Genomic DNA, 26,266 nt, shown 5'->3' with positions numbered 1-26,266 from the left:
TTAGTATCCTATGACTATCACTAAGTGTTGTTTCTTATTATTCATGGTGAATGTATTTATGATGACTTTGACCATGATTTATCACTTATATCTTTTGTGTACTGAGAGCTTATGCACTGAAAACAATTCCTTGTGTGTCAAATCACACTTGGCCAATAAAAAATTATATTCTATTCTATTCTAAATATTGGAAAACAGGGAACATTTTTTTAAAAAAAATCAGGACCGGTTAAATTTATCAGTTGTATGATGTACTTTGAGTAGATCAGTGTTGTCTTTTACTAGAACATTTGCCAGATTTGTTGTCAAGCTTCTTCCTAGTATGTGGAAAATACAGTATATTGATCAGTTAAAAGATAACATTTGTTTTGAATTGAACAAATCTCTTGGTGGGTTTATGGAGGCATCCACGTAATTTTCCTGGATAGTAGATAATATTAGAGAGTAGATTTCCACTGCCTTCTAGTGTATCTTCTGAAATTTTTCCATTTGTTCCATGAGGTTCTTCCATTGAACTACTAACCAGGTTCATTTCTACTTTTTCTGAAAAAATAATTCATATGGCATATAAAATGAAGAAAGAAAAAAATAAGTTTAACAGAAACCAAATAATCAGAATGGGGGGAGGGAAAACAAAGGGAAAAAAAACTATACACAAAAACATTTTTAAACAATCAGTTAAATCTTGACTACCTTAGCACTATTGGTGAAACTTTTCGCTCTTTCATATGAAACAGATGAGAGTAAATACAGTATATTTTATCAATCCAAGATTTAAAGCAAGTAGTTTCAGAATATTTCCACTGAAACTATTTTTAGCTGCAAGCAATGCATAATAAATCCAAAGTTTGGATTTGGAAAATTTGGAATGTGTGAATTTTGGTATAAAGTTCAGCCTTACAATAGCATTCTTAAATCTTCCTTTTCTTCCCAATTTATAACTTCTGAATATTAAGGTAAAAGGAAATAACCATGGAACACTCCAATTTCCCCTCCACTAGATCATAATAAGGTTGATGTCTGCCTCTTAATAAATGTCTTTTAAGGTATCCACTAGGAAAAGATGCTTTGTTGATTTGGATATAATTAAAGATGCATATTTAACATTCTTTAAGACATTGTTATGACAGGATATTACAACTCCTTGTTCTAATTTTCATGCAAATAATGGGAATATATCTTCATAATACTCTTCAACCCACAAATTTAAAGTCCTGTTTAATTATGAAGGGCAGACAAAGTCAGGCAGATAGTGTCATCTACAGAGAGTTTGATGGGTAGATAATTGAATGACTTCTCAAGAGACATTCAGTGATAATAATCTAGAGAGCTACCATCCATCAGTACAATAATATATTTACAGACCATCTATAAGCCTCAAATACATTGGCTAGTAAAGGTTAGTATGAGGTGGAAGAAGCATCTCTTTGGCAACAGGAATTCTTCCAGCTCACAGGGTTGTATCTGGACAAATAATGCTATTTAGGTTTAACGATAATACCGTACCTGTATCAGTTGGTGTTCCCAAGACATAGCATTTCATTTTTGAGGCATATGTAGCTTTGGACCTTTCAGTTCTAAAGATTTTTGAATCTCTGAGAGGACTTGGGGTCAGGTCTCCAGCTAGATTAGTAGTTCTAACATGCTTAGTTTCCCTCCACTGAATGTCAGAATTTTTTAATAATTAAAAAAAAGCAGCAGCAAATTGCTAGGAAAAATAGATATTCCCACTCCCTTGTACTTACATGGCCCTTTTTCAACTGGGTGGGTTCATTTAGATATACTTGTAGTACATAGAGCAAATTTATAGTATATGCATGTATATGAGTAGTCACGATTTCACCCTCTGTCTCCAGCTCATGATAGCATATATGATTTATATGCAACAATTTTGGAGTTAGCCTAAAAGATAGTGGCTGGATCATAGCTATCCAATAGGCTTCTGGTTGAGTTAGACTTAAAAATAGGTATTTTTTTATTCCGATTTGATATTCTATCATGATATCCAACTCTTACTATTGAGTTTACCAGCTATTGAAATCTGTTTTATGCTATTGCTATCTAATATCTGTGACCTGATTTTAATTTTAAATAATTGTGTATTTTATTTTATTTTACTTTATTTTGTTATTATTGTTTTATTATTTTAGACTTTCTTTAAAATATGTGAAATATACACATGGAATCATGTCCATGATTTAAAATAATTTTATGCTGAATTTTGCATGTGTTACATATGCTTAGGTATAAGGAAGATATAAAAACATTTCAGAAAAACAGGTCCAGGCTCTAAATGCACTTCATCCTTTTTTGTTAAGTGGGCAAGTGTAAACAAGAATTTCGAAATGTCAGTGAAGTTAAGGATATCAAAGATTTTTCAGAAACTTACCAACAAAATAAATGAAGCATTTGATGTTATTTAATGAATAAGCACATTTCTTAGGAATAGGCAAACTCCTTATCTCTAGTGGCTGCTGTTTTGTAAACCCTGAGCAGGAAAGATGAGCACATAGCACAAAGACAGGAAACAGACAATTAGGCTGAGGTAAATAAAGGCTAAACTTTTGTTTGATGCTTTGCCCATCTGGTTTTCATGTGGTATGAGGCTATTTTATGTGGCAAGCCTGGAAGTTACTTTGGAAACACAAAACTTAATTGAATACAACTTCAGCAACAGAGTGGTCAATGTTTGGAATACTCTACCTGACTCTGTGGTTTCTTCCCCAAACCCCAAAAGCTTTAACCTTAGACTGTCTACTATTGACCTCACCCCTTTCCTAAGAGGCCTGTAGGGGGCGTGCATAAGCACACCAATCGTGCCTACCGTCCCTGTCCTATTGTTTCTTTTTATTTTTCTTGTATGTACCCATTTCATGTATTCATAACTATGTTTATTCTTATACCTGTATTTTGTAAGTGATTGACAAATCAAATAAATAAATAAATAAAATAAATAAATACGAATTCTCTTCGCCAGTTATGTGCAAAATCCTTAATTAATTAAACATGTATTTGGGGTCAACCTTGGAACTTCCTTTCAGTGGCAAGTTTCAATCTTGGATAGTTTGGTTTTTGAACCTTAGCATATTCAAATATAGTTTAACTTTATATAATGACTAAGTACCTGAGAAGACAGCCAGTCTGGTCTAATGTTTAAGGCATCAGACTAGAAATGGGTGGACTATGAGTTCTAGTCCCACCTTAGACACAAAACCAGATGGGAGACTTTGAATTAGACTCTTTCTCTCAGCCTTAGGAAAGAAGGAAGCTAGCTAAAGGCAAACAAGTTCTGAAAAAACTTGCCAAGAAAGTCTCAGGGACTTATCCAGGCAATCTCCAAGAATAGAACAAAAGGGGCAAAAAAACCTTGAGATTTGGCAAGATTTGCCAAGTCATCCACTCTAGATTTGACTAGTCATCCAGTCAGACTTCTAGTTGCCTGGACCTGGTTTACTGTTTGGTGGAACAAGATGACAGTTGCAGGCAATAGGTGTTGTGGGACAAGAAAAAGCTACAAGATGTCAAGGGCAGGGCTGCGAGTGCCTTGTGATCTTCTCTATATCCTTGAACTAATTTGAGGACCAAGTCTGGTAGAAAATACCACCCAAAGATTTGAAGTAAGAATCAACTGCCATGGCAATCAGCAAACTTAAATCCTTAAATCTTAAGCTGCCCGGAGCCTTTTGGGAGTATGGGATGGGCAGCAGCATATAAATTCAACAAATAAATGAATAAAATCCTTAAATGGAACAGAGAAACTTACTGGCTTCTCTTTTGTCTCAGACAGCAAAGTGTCTTGGATTGAGCAAACTTTTCTCCTTTATCCATGATAAAGCATCCATAAGAGGAAATTCTGAAAGATCAGTTCCATAAATTTGAAACTTAGACGTGTGAATCAGAACTCATTCATTTTGGTTCCATGTTTCTGATCTATAACTTGTTTTCTCTAAACCACTTAGGGTAATTTATGCGAATATAGTGCCATACAATTGCATTATGCAAAATCATAGGGAGCAGGTCAGAGAAATCAAAACATACAATTACATGAAGAGTCCTGTGACACCTTAAAGACTTTTAAAATGTATTATGGCATATATTTGTCTGTACTGGAATTGATTTAAAATGTCTGCAGCTATGGTCTGCTGGCCAGAACGTTCCAGTGAGAAGCTCTTGGGCAGCCTACCATAGATCTTCTTGCTGCCTTTACTGTGACTCCTTCGGAATTCCCCTCTCTATGTTAACTGCCAAACATTTGCTGCAGAAACACAGTAGGTAGTGCACTGCCTTTATTTATTCGATTTATATAGTTGCGTATACACATATACTGGGCAGCTTATAGTTAGTAAACTGTGTCATTCTTGGCTATTGAATATCATTATTATGAAGGGTCATCAATTGGAAATTTGGAAAGGGAGCAGCAAGTTTCAGTGACCCTGTTCTCTAAAAAATATAATAAATCCTGTGGATCTCTTTAAGCAAGGGCTAGATAGCTTAAATGTTCTTTTGAAGTCATTAACATGAATATAACTGAGCATTGAACAATAGTTTTTCACATAGTTTTTGTTTAATGTTGTTAGACAAGAATAATGGAGATAGATTGTGACCCATATTTTACAGTTCCTCATTTGCAACTGTTCCTAAGGCATGGTTCTCAAAGAAAGGATTGTTACATCATTTTTCTAAATGCACTTACCATATTATAGAATAAAACCCATTGAAAGCAGTAGGACCTCACCATAACATAAATACATGTAGGATGGTGGGTTAAATCACCTACCCAGTTCAATATAATTTACTTTTTTTTTCTACAAGGAGTAACATATGTTCAGTTAAATATGCAAATGGACTTCCTTCATTCGTTTCTTCCTTCCTTCTTTCCTCCCTCCCTCCCTTCCTGCCTCACACAAATATTTATTTTGTAAATAAATGGAAACACCAACTACAGAAAATGAAAACATTTTTTGCACCAGCATCATATTTCCAGAAGCAGTTTGTTATGCATTAGATCCCAATTTCTTGTTTCATTTTTGTGAAAATGGAAATAGAGGCACTTAGATTTGCATTCCTCCCTTTATTTGTTAATGCTAATGAGACTCATAGAAGTGCATCAGGACAAGTCCCATAGCTTTGATCTTGGCTTAAATTTTCCTGGCTTGTGAAATCTCTCAGAAGAGCCATTTATTATACAACTGAGTGCATATCTTCTGCTGAATTACACTATTCATATGCAAGCAAGTATGTTAAGAGAACATTTACATGATGACAGGTCCATGCAATGTGCTGGGGGGAGGAAGGCAAGGAGCAGTGCTATGCGGGGCTGCTAAAATCTCAAGATTTGTGAAGTGGGATAAAATGATAAGGGAAAACACATGGCATAACATTGTTAGTTGTGGGAGTGTTAGTAATTATATAAGTATTATATATTTACTAACATCACCTTTTACAAAGTATAAAATAGAATTATTTTATTTTAGTAGAATTATTTATTCTACTTCCCAGTATCAAAGCAATTTGTGTTGTGCTTTTTAATGTGACTATTCTTTCTTCAGAAATGTATTTATTTAATTAAATAATTAAAAATAAAATGAAGAACTTATGGCATCTGTAATTTAATCACTCAGCACTAAATGATGAGTCTTGAAATAGGAAGATAATATCTTATTTTATCTGTTTGGTATGAAGGACTGTCAGGAAAAAATGATTTCTTTGGGGAAAGAACTTGGTCCAAGTCTGATTTAATCTCAAAGAATTCTATGATCACAGAGCCAAAGCCTTAATTTTGTCTGAACAGCATCTGAACAATAGACTGAACTGGCCCACCACTCAGTGTGGTGAAACTACTATACTCCTGTTTAATTACTTAATTGTTTCTAAAAGTGTATCTACACATATAAAGTACCAAATACAATGCATATATTGTTAAAATGGGCCTTTATCATACTTCTTTAGATGTAGGAATTGGGACTTTTTAAAATGATCCATTTCATAAGAATCTTGCTCTTTACTTATTTATTCATTTTTCCTACCTTTCTATAGAATATTATATAGCTTTTAGCAATCCAAATATCTTGGTCTAATGAATATTACTAGTACCTAGAAGCTGGAAAAATGTTTGGCTTCTATTGACCTACTGCCCTTGTTTTATTAAACATGCTTATTTATGAAATAATTCTGCCATAACCACAATTTTATTTATTATTTTATTCCCCCAGGGCGATTCACAAAGCCAGAAAAGTTAGGGAACTCTGATCTAAGAACAGATTAAAATCCAATTTAGATGATATTGTAAAAATCTGGGATAATATATGTGCCCCAAAAGCAAGTTTTTCCAAGGACAGCCCTCTAGAGACATTTGATAAGGTCTTCTCACTAATTAGTGACTGCCAAATTTGTTTTAAAGGAGAAGGACTAAGGCAGATAGAGAAAAATTTAAATGTATTTAATATATGAATATGTACACATAAGATTATACTTTAGCTGTCCATCGTAGTATAGTAGCACGATTGAAATAAATAGGGTTTACTTTGAAGTACATTCTTAAGCTATGAATAATTAAGGAATATTACATTATTCTGGCCTTATGGAAGTCTTATACATCTGCTGGCCTTTAAGATGGGAATTGTAAAATATTTGGTGATGATGGAAAGCTATTCCAACAAACTAGAGATCTGAGTAATATCACACTTTCTTATTTATAAGGTATGTAAAATATGTTTGATAAAAAATCTATATATACATAATTCTCAGTAAATACACACACACACACACACACACACACACACACGTGTGTATGTGAGAGAGGGTGTGTGGTTATGGTTTCTGGAAGATTGTGTGAATCATGTTTTAATAAACATACAAATTGTCAGTAATGTTCTCTTTTTCAATCTTTTTTCCAAAACTATTCATTCCGTTATTGTTCCTTTAAAACAATATGTAAAACATTTTGCTTTCACGTGGGGAATTACCAGATTTTCTTTTTTCTTTTTTTAGTTTCATTTTACTTTATAGACAATATTCTAATCCTATAATGGTGTCTTTGAGACATCCAGTTGATTCTGTATTTAGTAAATCACTTTCAGTTTGATTGTTCTTCCACCAAATAAAGTACTACATGGATTATTGTATGATGCACAAGACAGAATGGTATCCTTAGAAAGAGACGCATAGCTGGTTGCTGCAAAAAAAAAGTGTTTCAAGGTTTTGTGAACTCAAAAATAATGAAGTGCTTATGGCACACTCAAGCATAATACAGGTACTCCTTGACCTTAATGCCCATTATGGTCATAATTCGTGGCAGTCATTAAGCAAGACGCCCACGTGATCACCTCATTTAATGACATAATCCCTACTCTCACAGTTGCATCATTAAGAGAGCATGGAGTGCTTCAGGGGTGGTGGAAGCCCTGGAAGGCCTAGCACAGGGCCAGGCCCACATTGCAACCACCTCTACAATTCACAAGTGGGCTGTCTGGGCCTTCCACACCCTAAATCACCTGTGCTCTGCTTCTACCCGATTGGAGCCCCGCAAGCCTTAGGCCTGTTTCCTGTCTTGCTGGGGCCTTGCATGTCTTGGGCCCACACCCTCATGGCTGTGTCCACTTCTTCTTTGAAAAGCAGTTGAGCCACTATACTGTCTTTCTACATGGAAGCCATGTGACACCATACATAAAGCAGGCCCCGTTAGTCACAATTCAACTATACAGGGAGGCCGAAGGGCAGATCGACCAGCTCTCCTTCTAAGTGCTCCCACAATATTTGAGTGGTATGATGAGCAGAGTCAATTGCTTTTAACTTCACCATTCATTCTCTTTTATTTCTTTATATTGTAAACGCAGAATCTTTTTTGCCCCTTTGATTGCATTCTCACTCTTTCCTCTACTTCCCTTCCTCTCATGTAATGAAGATGGATATGGAAGTCATTTTTACTGTAAACTAATTTGTAGCCTTGACACACATTGAGTGAATCTGTGCTGTTATCTTTCAATGTCACCAATCTGCTCTAAAAAAAAAAAAGCAATAGTACCTGAAATATTGATGTATTAATGCTTTAAATGAACATCAGCTTTAAGGCTGGTGAAGAAAAAATGTTATGAAGTAATTTGGAGCATCCCCATTACATTTAGTAAGTTGATGCTCCCGACATTACCTTAGAACTGATATTAAAACACATGCTTTTTTAAGAAAAAAAACCCTGCCCTTAACTTTTAATGTCTCCAATACAATTTCTAAATAAATTAAATGTATTGAAATCCTGAAGTTAATTAAGCCTAAGTATGTATCATATGCCAAACATATATTATGGCATTCCGCAAACCACTTTTACAAAGTCAAGGGAAGTGAATGAGGATGAGTTGGCTGTGAAGAAACAATTTAAGTTTTATTATTGTGGTCTGGTAAGATTTAGATTTAATGGGAGCAAATCAAATTAAAATGCTCCACCCTAAAAAGCTTATCAAGTTGCCTGGCTTTTTGATGGCTCCTAGACATATTCCTGCCATTTGGAAGGTGATTTTGTGGGATGGGGACATACATTTGGGTACTTATACAATATAGTGAGAGAGCCAGTTTGGTGTAATAATTAAGGTATCAAGCTAGAAACCAGGAGTCCATGAGTTATAGTCCGGCTTTAGAGTAAGCCACCTTGATGACTGTAGGCCAGGCACTTTCTCTCAGCCCTAGAAAGAGGCAATGACTAACCATTTCTGAAAAAACTTGCCAAGAAAACTGCAGGGACTAGTCCATATGCAATTGCTCTGATTCATGAAATCCTAATCCATACTATTTGCAGGATTCCCTGTGCCATTGTAAACAAGTTGCTTTTTCAAATCTGATCTTGGTTATCGTTTATATTTCTGTAGATATTATTACATTGCTTTCAAAGCACATGAGAACCCTTCTCCAAGCAAAGAAAACTGCATTGCTATTCTTCAAAAGGCCATGTTAGACAAGTGGGCTCTTGGGAAAACAAAGGTAAGATAAATTCCATTCCAAATCTCTTGAAGCAGAAGATATAATCATAATGGAAGTCCTGTAATATTTAGTAGTATTGTGCAAGGTATTCAAACTAATGTTAACTTTAAAAACCATTCTTTACAACCAATGTATAAAAGCTGATTATGCTGTACTTCTTGCAGTATAGTCCCTTCACTTAAAATAAAATGACACTGCTTTTCAAAAGACATGGATATATACCCTCATAAGAAAATGGAATTGTGTATTGTGGTCCATTGGCATTCTTGAGGAATCCTTTTCCTTTTTACATGAGAAATACTTGAGAAACAATAGTCTTTCTGGGATGCTAACCCTTGAAATAAGGGACATTATCAGATGCAATTGGTAGTGTGCAATAAGGGCCAGTGTTATAAACAGGAGCCAATTGGTAGACCTGTTTATAGCTCAGCAGAATTTAATGTCACATTTAAGAGTTTATTCACCCAATCTGTTTGCACTGACATGGATACTCCTCCACCTATCATGTGACGAGGACACAATCATCCTCATGACATCATCTCTATCTCATCATGAAATGGCTGCTAAGACAATGTGAAGATGGTCTTAGGTGTTCTTGGGTAGAATGGTGTTTGCATCTGGTATTGAAACATGCAGTATTCTAATTAAAAAATTTAAGATCAAACAGTATATGTATCTTTATTTTAAAGAGATTTTTTAAAATGTATATATTTACCTGAATGTGAAAAACTGTGCATCAGGTGGCAGCATTTGTACAGTGAAACTAAATGGTTAAAATAAAGGACAAAAGAGATTTTGAAAAACAAATAAATCTTTAGACAGCTTCCTGAAAAACAAGGACTAACCTTTATAATAAAGGATATGTGGTCACTATATCTAAGAGATGAAAACTGTATGTAGTCCAGCATCTCTTTTCCCAGACTTAGGTAAGAGGTTTCAAATAACCTTAAAGCATCCTGAAGTAATTCCAGTCTATGACTATTGCCTTTCCTATTTGAATTAATCTTTCACGATTTAGTTTAGTTTAGTTTAGTTTTGAAATGATGTATGACTGTCTTGGCTCCTCTGAGCATAAGTGTTGAATTCTTTCAATTTTTTAAAGCTTTGCAGTCACTGCCCAAAGTATTGCATTATGTACTAGAGCCTGGACATCAAATCAACATGCGAATATCTATGCTACATCCCTAATATATATGTATGTATGTATGTATGTATGTATGTATGTATGTATGTATGTATGTTATTCAGCTTTGTGCGGGTATTTTCCCACGTCATTATACTTGAGCTTTTAAAGTTGTAGCAACGTTTCGGCAGAATCTCATCTGCCATCATCAGGCTTCTGTATTGTGTTTGTCTGTGAGTCAGACTTTCACAGCTATTTCAGTTTTAAATTTGGGGCTAGCCTACTGCTGTGCCAGAATGTTTTTTTCTTCATCCTGATTGGTAGGGAATGTTTGTTTGTGTTTATTGGTCTTGGAGTTTGCTGTGTTCTGCTTGATTGGTGTTTCTAATATCTTCTGTCTGTTTTGTGTCTTTTTTTGTCTTGATTGGCTGGCAACATTGTGTTTCCTGTATTGGAGGCTTTTAGTGCAGCTTGGCTCCGAGTAAATGGACGGCTATCATTTATTAGGAAGCTAGGTTTCATCTGGGTGCCTGGTTGGGGTGTTTTTGAGCTGGAGGTATCAGGGGGGATCTGTTTGTGCCCAGGTGTTTGCCTGGCTTGTGGTGTGGAGATTTGTTTTGTTTGAGAGTGCAGGCTTCCAAATAATTGACAGTCTGGTGGAATCATCTCTTCTATTCATGCTTTCAGGTATTTTTTCAATCTCTATGGCTTCTCTGATAATTCTGTGGCTGGGGTTTTCTATAGTGGCTAGGGTTTTGGTGCCATTGAAGTCGATGCTATGACCTGTTGCTTTCATGTGTTGGACTAGTGAGGAAGTGTGTTCCAGCTTTTTTACTGCATTTTTGTGTTCATCCAGGCAGGTACTTATTCTTCTATTGGTCTGTCCAATGTATGTGGCAGGGCATGATGCACAGGGGACTTCGTATATGCCTTGGTTTTCCAGGTCAATTTTATCTTTGGGGTTTCTTAGGATGGTTGCTATTTTTCTGTCTGTTTTGAAGGCAGGCTTGATGTGATGCCTGTGTAATATCTTACTGATTTTGTCTGTAGTACCTCTTATGTAGGGCAGGACAGCTGTTCCATAGGTCTGTTCATCTTCTAGGTCTCCATTATGTCTCAGTGTGTTTTTGTGGATCAAGCCGGTGATTTTGCTTTTGTGGAAGCCGTTAGCTGTCAGTACTTTAGTCAGGCTGCATAGTTCAGTCTTTATGTGTGTCTTGTCTGCCAGACGTTTGGTTCTGGCAATTAGTGTTTTGGCCACGGAGTTTATCTGTGCTGGGTGATGGTGGGATTGGGCGTTGAGGTAGCGGTTGGTGTGTGTTTTCTTCTGGTATATGGTGTGTCCTAGTGTGCCATCTGTTTTTTTGTAGATTAGTACATCTAGGAATGGTAGTTATTTGTTTGTTTCCATTTCCATGGTGAACTTGATTTTGGGGTGTGTGCTGTTTAGGTGTGTTAGGAAATTGTTTAGGTTTTCTTTTCCATGGGGCCAAATCACAAATGTGTCATTGATGTATCTTAACCATAGTTTGGGTTTGTGGGTGGCATTAGCTAGGGCTCTGGATTCAAATTCTTCCATGAGAGGTTTGCAATGACGGGTGACAGTGGTGATCCCATAGGGGCTCCTTCAATTTGCTTGTATCTTTGTCCTTTGTATATGAAATATGTGTTAAAACAGTGTTCTGCTAGTTCCATGAGGTGTTTAGCTGGTTGGTATTTATTTTTGATGATTTCAAGAGTTTCTTTTATCGGGACTTAAGTGAATAGTGAAACCACGTCGAAACTTACAAGCAGATCTTCTTGCTCCACGTGTAGATCTTTGATCATTTCCAAGAAGTGGTATGAGTTTTGTACATGTGAAGCTGCTGCTTCAGCATGGGGTTTTTAGCTAGGTTTTTTTTTTTTTTTTTTTAAGCAAGTTTTATTAATTTCAAAAAACAAACAAATCATCATCAACCATTACATATTTGAACCTTTTTCCATTATAAATTTAACAAGTCAGATAAAGCCTTATCTTATACAATACATTTCTATATTATTTCATCAATTTCTTTCTGACTTGTATCATCACTCTCTTTCTATGATTCTACAAGGTTTCACCAATACTCTCAAAGACATAAACAAACACAAACATACATATAAAAAATCTTTTAGTAAAGTAACTTGGCCCCAGGTACCTCTCTTTATATGGGCTTTAATTATATTCATGCTCATCTTACAGATCATTACTTATTTTATTTACCATTCTGTATCTTCCATATAAACTTCTCCATACATTTCACTCTTCATAATTCTCTCTTATTCAATCCATCTTAATTTAAATCATTATATTTATATCTTTTGCCCAACCTTTATTATCCCTCTATCTCATTCCTTATAATGAAAAAAAAAAAAGAATTTCTCCTGAAATCTCTAATCAGAGTATGATGCCTTTCTATCCTTCCCCTAAATTAATTAAATTAACATTTAAAATAACACCTAATACCCAATTTGATTCTGCTTGGTACATTCTATCTACTAATTTTTACTTTTAGTAACAATAAAAACAGAGTAAAAAATCAAAAAATGTTTAAATACATAATATCCTCCTAAATACGTAGTTAAATAATAAATCTAAATAATAAATCTTATAGCATTCTCATTGCCTTTCCCTTCAATATTTTATTACATTTTAAAAATCAATCATTATTAAACATTTCAACATTTTAATTTCTTATTAACTCTTAAGCCATTCTAATTTTCTATTTCTAATACGAATGTTACAATACCATCTTGTGTACCTTGCAGAATCTTTTTTAAAAAATTTTTTATGCTTTACCCATTATCCCTAAAAAGGATTCCTCTTTTCCCATCTAATTTTAAAACTTTGTGGCTTTTCTCCGCCTTTCCCCTTTCTTTCTTCCCCCACCAAGTCTTCCTACCCCCTTCTTCTAACCTCTGTCTTGCCGGCATCCCTTCTTTGTTGTATTCCCTTTTTCTCTTGTTTGCTATCATTGTATTTATTTTGCATCATATTTTTCTCTTTCTTAAATGTTTTTTTAGATCTTAAGTCCTTCATTTTCCTCGCTTTCTTCCTTCCTTCTTTCTTAGATGAATTTTGGGATTCATTGAAGATGGCGTCTTTATCTTCTTCTTGTTGCTCTTCAGCTTCCATCTGTATTGTCTGTTCATAGTTAACCAACGCCATTTTTAAAAAAAGAAAAGCTTTTTCCATACCATCTTTACAGGCTGCTTTTGTTTGCTCATATTCATCCCTCAGTTCCTCCAAAGAAAAAGCCATTATAGATCTTTTCTTTTCTTTTTCACACCAACCAAAATATTCCAAAAGAAAAAACAAGACAACCCCAAAGTCCACAATCCTCAATCAATCCAAGCCAAGCCAGAATTCCCCCTTTCTCTTCCAGGGGTAGTATCAGACAAAGAAAAAAAAAGAAAGTTCAAATCTGTATTTTGAAGCCTTATTGAGATTTTATTTCTGTTTTCAAATCCTTAAGGCATCTCCTCCAACAAAATCCAACCAGATAAATATATTTTTGTCCTCTCCCTTCCGACTTATCCCAAAAGCTAGTTTTACCTGAAAAAAAAAACAGGTTTCTCAATATCCATTTATTAATTCCGTCGGGGAGAGTAAACTTTCCTTTCAGCACCTCAGAATTGCCGCTTATTTCCTCTTGTGGAAAGAATCATCCAAAAAGCCATCATTTTCAGGAATTAAACTAAATATATCTTAGAGTCCTGGGTCAACCAAGAAGACTTTCACTTTTTAAAAACTTTCTCCTCTTCCTCCAGCGCATACTTGACCAGCTGCCGGCTTCTTTGTGGCGGCCATTACGGACCGCCGCTGCACCGTCTTGGTAAAAGGAGGTTCTGCTGGCTAGGGAGGGGTCTGCAGCACCCCAAACCCTTTCCCGGATCCCCTACCTTCAGCTGCCCCTGCAGGGCAGCCTTGCTCCGCACCCTTTCGGGTCGGAGCCCCAAAACGGCTAGCGCGGCAGGGATCGCGCAGCTTCGCGAATCCCTACCGCTCGCAAAGCCGACAAACCGGAAACCCGGGTTTTTAGCTAGGTTTTGTAGTGGTGCTCCTCTGGAGCTGACTATGGGTCTGAAAGGTATGCCTTCTTTGTGTATTTTGGGGAGACAGTATAGTTTGGGGCATCTGGAAGATTTTTCTCTTGGGATGATCGTCTGTTGGATCTCTTTGCTCATGTGGCTGGTTATAATTTTTTTCTTGGTTATTTTTTCCAGATATGTGGTTGGGTCCGTGTTTATGGGTTTGTATGTGGAGTCTTGGAATAGGTCTGTCAATTTTGTTTCGTAGTCTTTTCTATCCATTACTACTGTGGCATTACCTTTATCTGCTGGAAGTATGATTATGCTGCTGTCGTTTTTAGGGCTTGCAGGGCTTTTAATTCCTCTTTGTGCAAGTTGCTTTTGGGTGGTTTGCTTGTGCATAGGATGTTAGTAACTTGGTGTCTTATTCTAAGAATAAGAATAAGCAATATATATATATATATATATATATATATATATATATATATATATATATATATATATATATATATATATATATATATATATATGTTTTCTGAGGTTCTCATGGTATTTGTATGTGGATCTTTGGTTATATATATATAATCTTTGGTTATATATATATATATTTATTATATATATATATATATATATATATATATGGATCTTTGGTTATTCGGGTTTTCTCCCGCGTAAGATTCAAAGTATCTAGGCAACGTTTCGGCGAGGTCCCACTCGCCATCTTCAGGCTGGTGCTTTCAGCTTGGTGCCAGTGCAAGCAGTGTGTGACCGGAGCTGCCATCTCTCTATATATACAAGTGGTGGGGGATGGTGTGCTGGGCTGGTTGGCTGTGCTGCAGCCTCTTGATTGGTTGATGGAGTTGATGTTGGTATAATGGGCTGTGTAATGGCCTTTTGTTGTAGAGATATCCTGGATCTTGTGCTGTCATCTCCTGGGTCGTTAGCCTCTTGTGTTTTAACGGCTTGGGTAATGGGTTGTGTGATGGGCTTGTGAGTTCTTTTGTTGTGGTATCCTGGGTCTTGCGTTGTAATCTCCTGGGTCGTTTGTGTTTTGATCTCTTTTCGATTAGCCTCCTGTGTAGTAACAGCTTGGGTAATGGGTTGTGTGATGACCTTGTGAGATTTATTGCTGTGGTATCCTTGGTCTTGTGCTGTGATATCCTGGGTCATTTGCTGTGTTGTGACTTCTTGAGTTCTTGAGGTGTAATTTCTTGAGTTTTCTGATGTGATGTCCTGAGCGGGTGGCTGTGATGTAGCATTTTGGGTTTTTAATATGGCTTTGAGTTTGGGGTCTGGGTCTGTGTTCGTTTGGCTTGAGTTCGTGGTCGTGCCACATCTTCATGGTGGGGGTCAGTTCGCTTCATGTATGGTTCAGAGGAGTTTGAAGTGGGTAGTGATGCAGCTGCAGTGCGGCTTCTGGTCTGTGGTCGTGTCTCATCTTCTGTGTGGGTGTGAGTCTGATTTTTACGTGGAAGTGTGGTGGTGGCATCTTGTGTGGCCCTCATGGGTGTGGGTCTGGTGTCATTTATCATGTTGGGTACTCGTCTGTTCATGAGGGCGGGTTTCCAAATGGCTGGTAAGCGGGAGGTGTCATCTCTTTTATTCATGCTGTGTGGGCGTTTTTCTATCTCTATGGCTTCTCTGATTATTCTGCTGCTGTGGTGTTCAGTTTTGGCGATAGTTCTGGTATTTTTAAGGTCAATCTCATGTCCTGTGGCTTTGAGGTGTTGGACCAGGGAAGAGGTTGGTTCTTCTTTTTTGATTGAGTTCTTATGTTCTTCAACGCGTGCACTTATTCTTCTGTTAGTTTGTCCAATGTATGTGGTGAGGCAGGCAGTGCAGGGGATTTCATATACTCCTTGGTTTTCTAACTCGATTTTGTCTTGGGGAGACCATACACAAAGAAGGAACTCCACTTAGACCAATAGTCAGCTCCATAGGCTCACCTCTACAAAACCTAGCCAAATTTCTCGCCAAACAACTACAGCCCTATGCAGAATCCATCAACTCACATGTAAGAAACTCATTCCAGTTCATCGAGATCATAAAGAAACAAAACTTACAACCCAGCGACCTACTAGTTAGCTTCGATGTCATATCCCTCTTCACCCAAGTGCCAATAAAAGAAGCCTTGACAGCCATCCAAAACAAATACAACCCCCCCAAGCACATCCTAGATCTGACCAACCACTGTCTATCCAATACATACTTCACCTACAATGGACAAAAATACAAACAAATAGAAGGAGCACCCATGGGATCACCCCTCTCACCTGTCATCGCAAACCTCTACATGGAACACTTTGAAACACAAGCTCTAGAAAAATATGATCACAAACCCAAACTCTGGCTCAGATACGTAGATGACACCTTCATAATCTGGCCACACGGGAAAGAAAAACTGAACAACTTCCTCACACACCTCAACAGCCTACACCCCAAAATACAATTCACCATGGAAACAGAAGCTAACAATCAACTTCCCTTCCTAGATGTCTTGGTATACAAAAAACCCAATGGCTCCCTAGGACACACCATCTACCAAAAGAAAACACATACAAACCGCTATCTACACGCACTCTCACACCACCACCCAGCACAGATCAATTCTGTAGCTGAGACACTCATCTCCCGAACAAAATGCTTAGCTGATGAACAACACCTAAAAACCGAACTAAACACTCTCACCAACGTACTAACAGCCAATGGATTTCAAAGAAAGAAGATCACCCACCTAATCCAAAAAAGAAACCCCAACCAAAATCCAAGACAGAGAACAAGAGAACGGCAAAGCCCTCCTCCCATATATAAAAGGCACTACAGACAAAATCAGCAAGATCCTCCAAAAACACAACATTAAAACAGCATTCTGCACAAACAGAAAAATATCCACCATCCTAAGAAACCCTAAAGACAAAATCGAGTTAGAAAACCAAGGAGTATATGAAATCCCCTGCACTGCCTGCCTCACCACATACATTGGACAAACTAACAGAAGAATAAGTGCACGCGTTGAAGAACATAAGAACTCAATCAAAAAAGAAGAACCAACCTCTTCCCTGGTCCAACACCTCAAAGCCACAGGACATGAGATTGACCTTAAAAATACCAGAACTATCGCCAAAACTGAACACCACAGCAGCAGAATAATCAGAGAAGCCATAGAGATAGAAAAACGCCCACACAGCATGAATAAAAGAGATGACACCTCCCGCTTACCAGCCATTTGGAAACCCGCCCTCATGAACAGATGAGTACCCAACATGATAAATGACACTAACTGCTTGCACTGGCACTAAGCCGAAAGCACCAGCCTGAAGATGGCGAGTGGGACCTCGCCGAAACGTTGCCTAGATACTTTGAATCTTACGCGGGAGAAAACCCGAATAACCAAAGATCCACATACAAATACCCGCGAGAACCTCAGAAAACAAATATATATATATATATATATATGTATGTATGTATGTATGTATGTATATGTATATGTATATGTATATGTATATGTATATGTATATGTATATGTATATGTATATGTATATGTATATGTATATATATATATATATATATATATATATATATATATATATATATATATATATATATATATATATATATATATATATTCTTTCTGGATTGGGATCTGAACTTAGATTTGAGATTGATTGATTGATTGATTGATTGTGTGTCATCAAGCAACCATATAGATAGATTTTCTCCAAGACATCTTATTCTTTCAAGTTTCCCCTTGGTGTACTCATTGTGATTGTAATAGAGTCCTTGCTGCTCTATTGAATGTCAGGAAATACTGTGTCTTATATTTTTGACCTTAGAAAGACAGAATAATAATCATAATAAATTCTGCTACATACATGCACGCACACACACACACACACACACACACACACACACACACACACAAAGAATATATTGGTTAATTCAAGGCAGCTAACTAATTAATTCTTCTATTTTCCCCACACAACAACAACCCTGTGAGGTAGGTTGGGCTGAAAGAAAATAACTGGCCCAAAGTCACCAGCCATATTTTATACCTAAGGCAGGACTAGAAGTCACAGTTGCCTGCTTTCTAAGCTAGCACTTTCACCATTACACCACGCTAGCTATTATGCATTTTGAGGACACGGGCACTAGGTTTGCGAAAACGAACTCTGAGCTGAGCTGAGGAAATACATATTTTCCACTACAAAGAACAGTTACTATTTCTTTGCAAAATGCTACACCAATGTTGCTTGGAAAGCTGCCATCATTTCGATAGATCAGATTAAGTCTCCCCTTCTTAACACACTGTAGACCTATCTTTGTGAATTAATTTGCTCTACTGATCTATCAGATAATGTGATGTCACTGTTTTGTTTCAGGTTTTCCTGAAATACTATCATGTTGAACAACTGAACTTGTATCTGCATGAAGTTATAGGCAGGGTGGTGATAATGCAGGCTTACACCAAAGGCTGGCTTGGAGCAAAAAGATACAAAAAACTCAAACAGAAAAGAACCAACAGCGCTATTACCATTCAGTCAGGTAAATATTCTGGATTTTCTATATCACTGACAATTCCAGAGTTTCAAACTGTTAAATTGCAAATAAAGTGTCTCTTTGTTTTTTTAAATAGAGGTAATCTTCCACTTACAACTGGTCGCTAAGCAACCGGTCAAAGTTACAATGAACCCTGAAAATAGGTCTTACGGAATTCGGAGTTCCAACGGCCAGTTTCCCTGCCCTGCAATCATGTGACGACATTTTGGATGCCCAGCAACTGGCCCACATTTACGGCCACTGCCAGTGTCCTGTGGTCACATGAATATTGTGTCCAGTTCTGGCCGCCACGGATACAAAAAACGATGTTGACACCTGGAAAGTGTGCCAAGAACAACAAAGATTGATAAAGGGTCTGGCGGCTAACTCGTGTGACAAATGGTTGAGGGAACCTAAGAATGTCTAGCTTACTGATGAGAAGGATCAAGGGTGACAGGATAACTGTCTTCCAGAACTTTAGGGGCTGTCACAAAGAAGAAGGAATAGTAGACTTACTCTTTAGGATACCAGAGGGCAGGACAAAAAATAAAGGGTAGAAGCTTGTCAAAGGGAGATACAATCTAGAAGCAAGGAAAAATTTCTGACAGTAAGAATCAATAGTATTTAGTAAAACCAATATGATGATAGTAAACAAAAGGGAAAAGGAATACGACAGAGAAGGGAAGCTGGCAAGGCAGAGGCTAGAAGAAGGGGGGGTAGAAAGGTTTGTTGGGAGAAGAAAGAAAGGGAAAAGGTGGAGAAAAGCTACAATGTTTTGAAATTAAATGGAAAAAAGAAATTTTTTTTGGATAATGGATAAAGTATAATTTTTTTTTAAAAAAAAGATTTTGCAAGGTACATAAGATGAGATGGTAGTATTGTAATGATTTAAGAGTTGATAAGAGATTAAAATGTTAAAATGTTTAAAAATGATTGGCTTTAAAACTTAATAATAGGGGAGGTTTAGAATATTGTTTTAATTAAAGAGTTTAATAAGACTATGGTATTGATGTTATTATAAAATTTTTATTATAGTATCTTTTTTTAATATTTGGATTTATTGTCTAATTATGTACTTAATTATGTTGGATGTATTAGTTAGATAGAATGTACCAAGCAAAATCGGATTGGGTATTAGATATTATTTTAAAGATTAATTTGATTAACTAGGGGGGAGATAGAAAGGCATCATACTCTGTTTAATGATTTCAGGAGAAACTTATTTTCTTTTTTTTTTATAAAGAATGAGACAAAGGGATGATAAAAAATGGACAAAAGATATAAATATAATGATTTAAATTAAGATGATTAATTAAGATAGAAGTAAGAAGTGTGAAATATGTGGGGAAGTTAATATAGAAGGCTTAGAATGGTAAATAAAATAAGTAATGATATGTAAGATGAGCATGAATATAATTGAAGTCCATGAAGAGAGATACCTGGGTCCAAGTTACTTTCCAAAAAGATTTTTTTTATGTTTTGTGTGTTGTGTGTATATGTCTTTTTGGGGGGAGAATTAGTTAAAAATTGTAGAAATATAGATTGAGAATAATGGTAACTAAGTCAGAAAGAAACGGATGAAATAATAATAATGATATTGAATAAGAGTAAAGAGAAGTAAAGAGAAATTGAATAAGAGGTTTTGGTATGTTGTATGGAAATGGTTTAAAACAGAATTATAGTTTATCTGACTTGTTAAATTGACAATGAAAAAAGGTTTAAACATGTAATGAATAATGACAATTTGTGTGTTTTAAAAATTAATAAAACTTGTTTTTTTTTAAAAAAATAGTATTTAGTATTTATTTAGTATTTATTTGATTTGTCAATCGCTTACAAGATACAGGTATAAGAATAAATATAGTTTTGAATACATGAGATAGATACTTATAAAAAAAATTAAAAATTAAAAAAACCAATAGGACAGGGACGGTAGGCACAATTGGTGCACTTATGCACGCCTCCTACAGACCTCTTAGGAAGGGGGTGAGGTCAATAGTAGACAGTCTAAGGTTAAAGGGGTTTGGGGAAGAAACCATAGAGTCAGGTAGAGTATTCCAAACATTGACCACTCTGTTGCTGAAGTCCTATGTTTTGCAGTCAAATTTGGTGCGGTTAACCTTGAGTTTGTATCTATTGTGTGCTCTTGTGTTGTTATGGTTGAAGCTGAAGTATTCATTTGCAGGTAGGACATTGCAATGTATGATTTTATATACTATATTTAGATCGGACCGGAGGCGGCATAGTTCTAGGTTTTCTAGGTCTAGAGTTTCAAGTCTGGTGGCATAAGGTATTCTGCAATGAGTAGAGGAGTGGAGACCTCTTCTTGTGAAATATTTCTGGACTTTTTCAATTGTGTTAATATCAGATACATGATATGGGTTCCAGACTGATGAGCTGTATTCAAGTGTAGGTCTAGCAAATGTTTTGTATGCTCTAGTTAGTAATATTACCAGAGAAGAAGCTACATAGGATTAGATTACCAACTCTTAATGCCTTTTTGGCTATGTAGTTACAGTGGGCTCTAGCACTTAGATCATTTGAGATGAGTACTCCAAGGTCCTTGACAAAGTTTGGATCATCAACAAGGTCTTGACTATTTAGCTTGTGTTTTATGTTCTGATTTTTTCTGCCAATATGTAAGATAAAGCATTTATTTGTTGATATTTGAAGTTGCCATTTGATCGACCATTCTGATACATAGTTAAGGTCTTTTTGGAGGGTAGTAGTATTGTCTGTGGTGTTGAATAGCTTTACATCATCAGCGAAGAGAACGCAGTTGCTCTTAATATGATCACAGAGGTCATTTATGTAGAGTATGAAGAGAGTTGGTCCTAAAACACTGCCTTGGAGGACACCACTGCCTTGGGGGACACCACTGTTGACAGATACAGAATTTGATAGGACGCTCCCAATTTTGACCATTTGTTGTCTGTTTGACAGGAATGCTTCTATCCAGTTATGCAGGTGTCCAGAGATACCATAAGATTTTAGTCTTAGTAGTAGTTTGTTGTGTACCACTGAATCAAAGGCTTTACAGAAGTCTATGTAGATTGTGTCTATTGCTTTGCTCTGATTGAGTTGTGTAATCCATATTTTTTTGCAGTGTAAGAGTTGCAGATTACATGATAGTTTTTTCCTAAAACCAAATTGTTTATTAGAGAGTAGGTTGTTTGTTTCTAAGTGGAGGATGATGGATTGGTTAATAATTGATTCCATGACACAGCAAACCTTCTTGCCACAGCTAACATTGATGTGCCATCCTGGATGAGCTGCACTACCTGAGCCACTTGTGTGGGTTGTAGACTCCATCTCATGCTACCACTTGAGTGAAAGTACCGCCAGCATTCAAAAGTGACCAAACCATCAGCCAGAAAGCATAGGAACTGAGAAGTGGTCTGTGGTCACCACCTGCAGAACCACTCCTTTATTGGGGATATCTTGCTAACTGCCTATGCTTTCCACCTGTTGTCTATTCCATTTGCACAACAGCATGTGAAATTGATTGTCAATCAGTGTTGCTACCTAAGTGGACAGTTTGATTTCACAGAAATGTGATTGACTTGGAGTTCCATTGTGTTAAGTGTTCCCTTTATTTTTTTGAGCAGTGTATATCTTATAGACAACGATCTCTCATCCCTTGATTGGCAATCTCTATTCACTGGATGCAATACTGTTGAAGACCATTACAACATATTTTTACTTGAAGTCAAAAGAGTCATCAAACTATATGTTCCAACAACAACTCCCAAAACAAAACAAAAAAGCAGATTACTCATATCAATAAGGAAACTTCAATCCAAAAAGAGATCACTCTGGCGGAAAAACAAATCTGGTCACGTTGCCAATTTCAAAAACCGATACAAAAATTTATGCCACCAGATAAAGACCGAATGCACCAATTATCACATTAAACAAGAGGAAAACCTTCTAAGCACCAATTCCACCCGTGCTTTTTACAATTTTGTAAACAACAAACTAAAAGACTCAAGGTCCATCCCTCCCTTGATAGGACCTGATGGTAAAGACTGCAACGACGACACCATTAAATCCAACATCTTTAACACATTCTTCGGCTCAGTATTTGTAAACAGCAATGGATCATGCCCAGTATTTCCTAGCCGTACCACAGATAACAACAATGATCTAATACATATCGATTTCACAGAAGACAATGTTGAAAAATCACTACGCAATCTAAAACCATCTCTATCTATTGGACCGGATGGAATATGTGCCTACTTCTTAAGTAAGCTATCCACTGCCATAGCCAAACCTCTAAGCATAATCTTTGAAAAATCTTTCAGAACCAGCTCCTTGCCTAACCTATGGTCACAAGCCACAGTCATCCCCATCTTCAAAAAGGAGACCCAAGCCTAGTTGAAAATTACAGGCCAATCTCCTTATGCTGCGTCACCTGTAAAGTCATGGAATCAATTATTAACCAATCCATTATCCTCCACTTAGAGACAAACAACCTACTCTCCAATAAACAATTTGGTTTCAGAAAAAAACTATCCTGTAATCTGCAACTCTTACACTGCAAAAACATATGGACGACACAACTCGACCGGGCAAAGCAATAGACGCAATCTACATAGACTTCTGTAAAGCCTTTGATTCAGTGGTACACAACAAACTACTCCTAAAAATAAAATCCTATGGTATCTCTGGACAACTGAATAACTGGATAGAAGCATTCCTGTCAAACAGACAACAAATGGTCAAAATCGGGAGCATCCTATCAAATCCAGTACCTGTCAATAGTGGTGTCCCCCAGGGCAGTGTTCTAGGACCAACTCTCTTCATACTCTACATAAATGACCTCTGCGATCATATTAAGAGCAATTGCGTTCTTTTCGCTGATGATGTAAAGCTGTTCAATACCACAGACAATACTGCTACCCTTCAAAAAGATCTCGACTATGTATCTGAATGGTCAAACAAATGGCAACTTCAAATCTCAACAAATAAATGCTCTGTCTTACATATTGGCAAAAAAAATCAGAAAATAAAATACAAGCTGAATAGTCAAGAACTTGTTGATGACCCAAGCTCTGTAAAGGACCTTGGAATACTCACTTCTAATGATCTAAGTGCTAGAGCCCACTGCAACTACATAGCCAAAAAGGCATTAAGAGTTGTTAACCTAATCCTACGTAGCTTTTTCTCTGGTAATATCACACTACTAACCAGAGCATACAAAACATTTGCTAGACCAATACTCGAATACAGTTCATCAGTCTGGAACCCTCATTACGTATCTGATATTAGCACAATTGAGAAAGTCCAGAAATATTTCACAAGGAGAGTTCTCCACTCTTCTACTCGTTGTAGAATACCTTATGCCACCAGACTTGAAATTCTAGAACTAGAAAACCTTGAATTACGCCGTCTTCGGTCTGACTTAAGCATGGTATATAAAATCATACATTGCAATGTCCTACCTGTCAATGAATACTTCAGCTTCAACCATAACAACACAAGAGCACACAATAGATACAAACTAAAAGTAAACTGCACCAAACTTGATTGCAGGAAATACAACTTCAGCAACAGAGTGGTCAACGTCTGGAATACTCTACCCGACTCTGTAGTCTCTTCCCCAAACCCCAAAAACTTTAACCTTAGACTGTCTACTATTGACCTCACCCCTTCCTAAGAGGTCTGTAGGGGGGCGTGCATAAGCGCACCAACATGCCTACCGTCCCTGTCCTATTGTTTCTCTTATTCTTTTATTTTTCTTATATGTACCCATTTCATGTATTCACAACTATGTATACGCTTATACTTATTATCTTGTAAACAATTGGCAAATCAAATAAATAAATAATAAATAAATAATAAATATATATATATATACATACATACATACATACATATATATATGTATGTATGTATGTATGTATGTGTATATGTATATGTATATGTATATATTTGTTTTCTTAAGTTTTCGCGGGTACTTACATGTATGGCATTCAGCTTTGTTCGGGTATTTTCCCACGTCATTGTAGTTGTGCTTTTAAAGTTGTAGCAGCGTTTGGCAGAATCTCATCTGCCATCATCACACTATACAGAAGCCTGATGATGGCAGATGAGATTCTGCCAAAACGTTGCTACAACTTTAAAAGCACAACTACAATGACGTGGAAAATACCCGAACAAAGCTGAATGATATATATATATATATATATATATATATATATATATATATATATATATATATATATATATATATATATATATATATATATATTTCATGGGTACAGGTATGGCGTGTTTGGGTCTTTTCCTGTGTAAGATTGAGAGCATCTTGGCAACGTTTCAACACAACACAGCCAACCTCCCCACCAGTATATATAGGGAGAGGGCAGCTCCGATCACGCTTTGCTCGCACAAGCACAAAGCCGAAAGCACCAGCCTGCAGATGGCGAGTAGGACCTCGTCGAAACGTTGCCAAGATGTTCTCAATCTTACATGGGAAAAGACCTGAACATGCCAAGATCTGCACACACACACACACACACACACACACACACATGTATGGGACGCAGTGGCTCAATGGCTAAGACGCTGAGCTTGTGGATTAGAAAGGTCAGCAGTTTGGCAGTTCGAATCCCTAGGACCACGTAACAGAGTGAGCTCCCCTTACTTGTCCCAGCTTCTGCCAACCTAGCAGTTCGAAAGTTCGACGTTTAGTCATGCTGGCCACATGACCAAGGAGACATCTTTGCACAGTGCTGGCTCTATATATCTGATATTAAAATGGCTTGGCATTTGTAGGAAGATAGAACAAGAAACCATTTAGCTGCCCACTCTTGTCTACTTCTTCAACAATTCAGCTTTATTGCTACAATGTTTACTCTAAATATAGTTATAATCAGCAGTCAATAACTACTCTTGCGTATTTCTCTGCTGGAGATGCTAAGCCTAATGACAGAACATGCCATACAAAAAGTCCATTGTTACAGGGAAGGAGCTTCTGAGACAGATTCTGATCATTCAACAGGCTGTTCCACTGGGATAGGGCCTGGATGGGAAGCGGGTACAGATCAAACTATGGCACACTTCTCATTCTATAGCATTTTCCTTTAAGCCAGTATAATTCACAACACATGACTTTGTATTTTTAGCCTGGAGAGGATATGATACTCGCAGGAAGTTCAAGGATATAAAGAACAAAAGAATCGATGCTGCTATTCATATTCAAGCAGGTAATTAAAACAATATTTTCACAGCTGACACCTATTTTACTGTGGGTGATTTCCCATGTCAGTCCTGAGGTCTGATAAGAATAATGTGCAGCCCAGACAAAAGGCTCTTAAGTTATGATCTGTTCAGATGACTGTTTTCACTCTACTTGACATGCAGTGGATTCAGACAGCCAGGGAAAGTGCTCAATCTGACCACAGTCTACAGAACCAATTTACAATATAAAATCTATGTTTAATTGTACTGATGACCCAAAATGTTGACTAGTGCTGCTTTGCTTATAGAAATCAAGCCTATGGCATCTTTTTAATAAAAGAATCTGACTGTTCATTTTTTAGGCTAAGCCATAGCAAAATAACAGAGGTGCTGTTTTGC

The 26,266-nt window shown here is 36.8% G+C and overlaps 1 protein-coding gene across 4 annotated transcripts in view; it reads left to right on the top strand.

Moving 5' to 3' along the window:
- MYO3B (myosin IIIB) overlaps positions 1–26,266 on the top strand; it is a 289,387-nt gene that overhangs the window by 173,419 nt on the left and 89,702 nt on the right. For all 4 annotated transcript variants that reach the window (XM_087949748.1, XM_087949749.1, XM_087949750.1 and 1 more), the window contains 3 exons: positions 8,859–8,970; positions 18,523–18,685; positions 25,813–25,893. In XM_087949748.1, coding sequence (XP_087805874.1) covers positions 8,859–8,970; positions 18,523–18,685; positions 25,813–25,893 — 356 coding nt within the window. The remainder of the gene's footprint in view (positions 1–8,858; positions 8,971–18,522; positions 18,686–25,812; positions 25,894–26,266) is intronic.

Source organism: Notechis scutatus, chromosome 1 (genome assembly GCF_049901735.1).
Source record: "Notechis scutatus isolate UNSWTSFEM ecotype Mainland chromosome 1, rNotScu1.2, whole genome shotgun sequence".
Classification (NCBI taxonomy): Eukaryota; Metazoa; Chordata; class Lepidosauria; order Squamata; family Elapidae; genus Notechis; species Notechis scutatus.
This window is presented reverse-complemented; position numbering and strand designations above follow the sequence as displayed.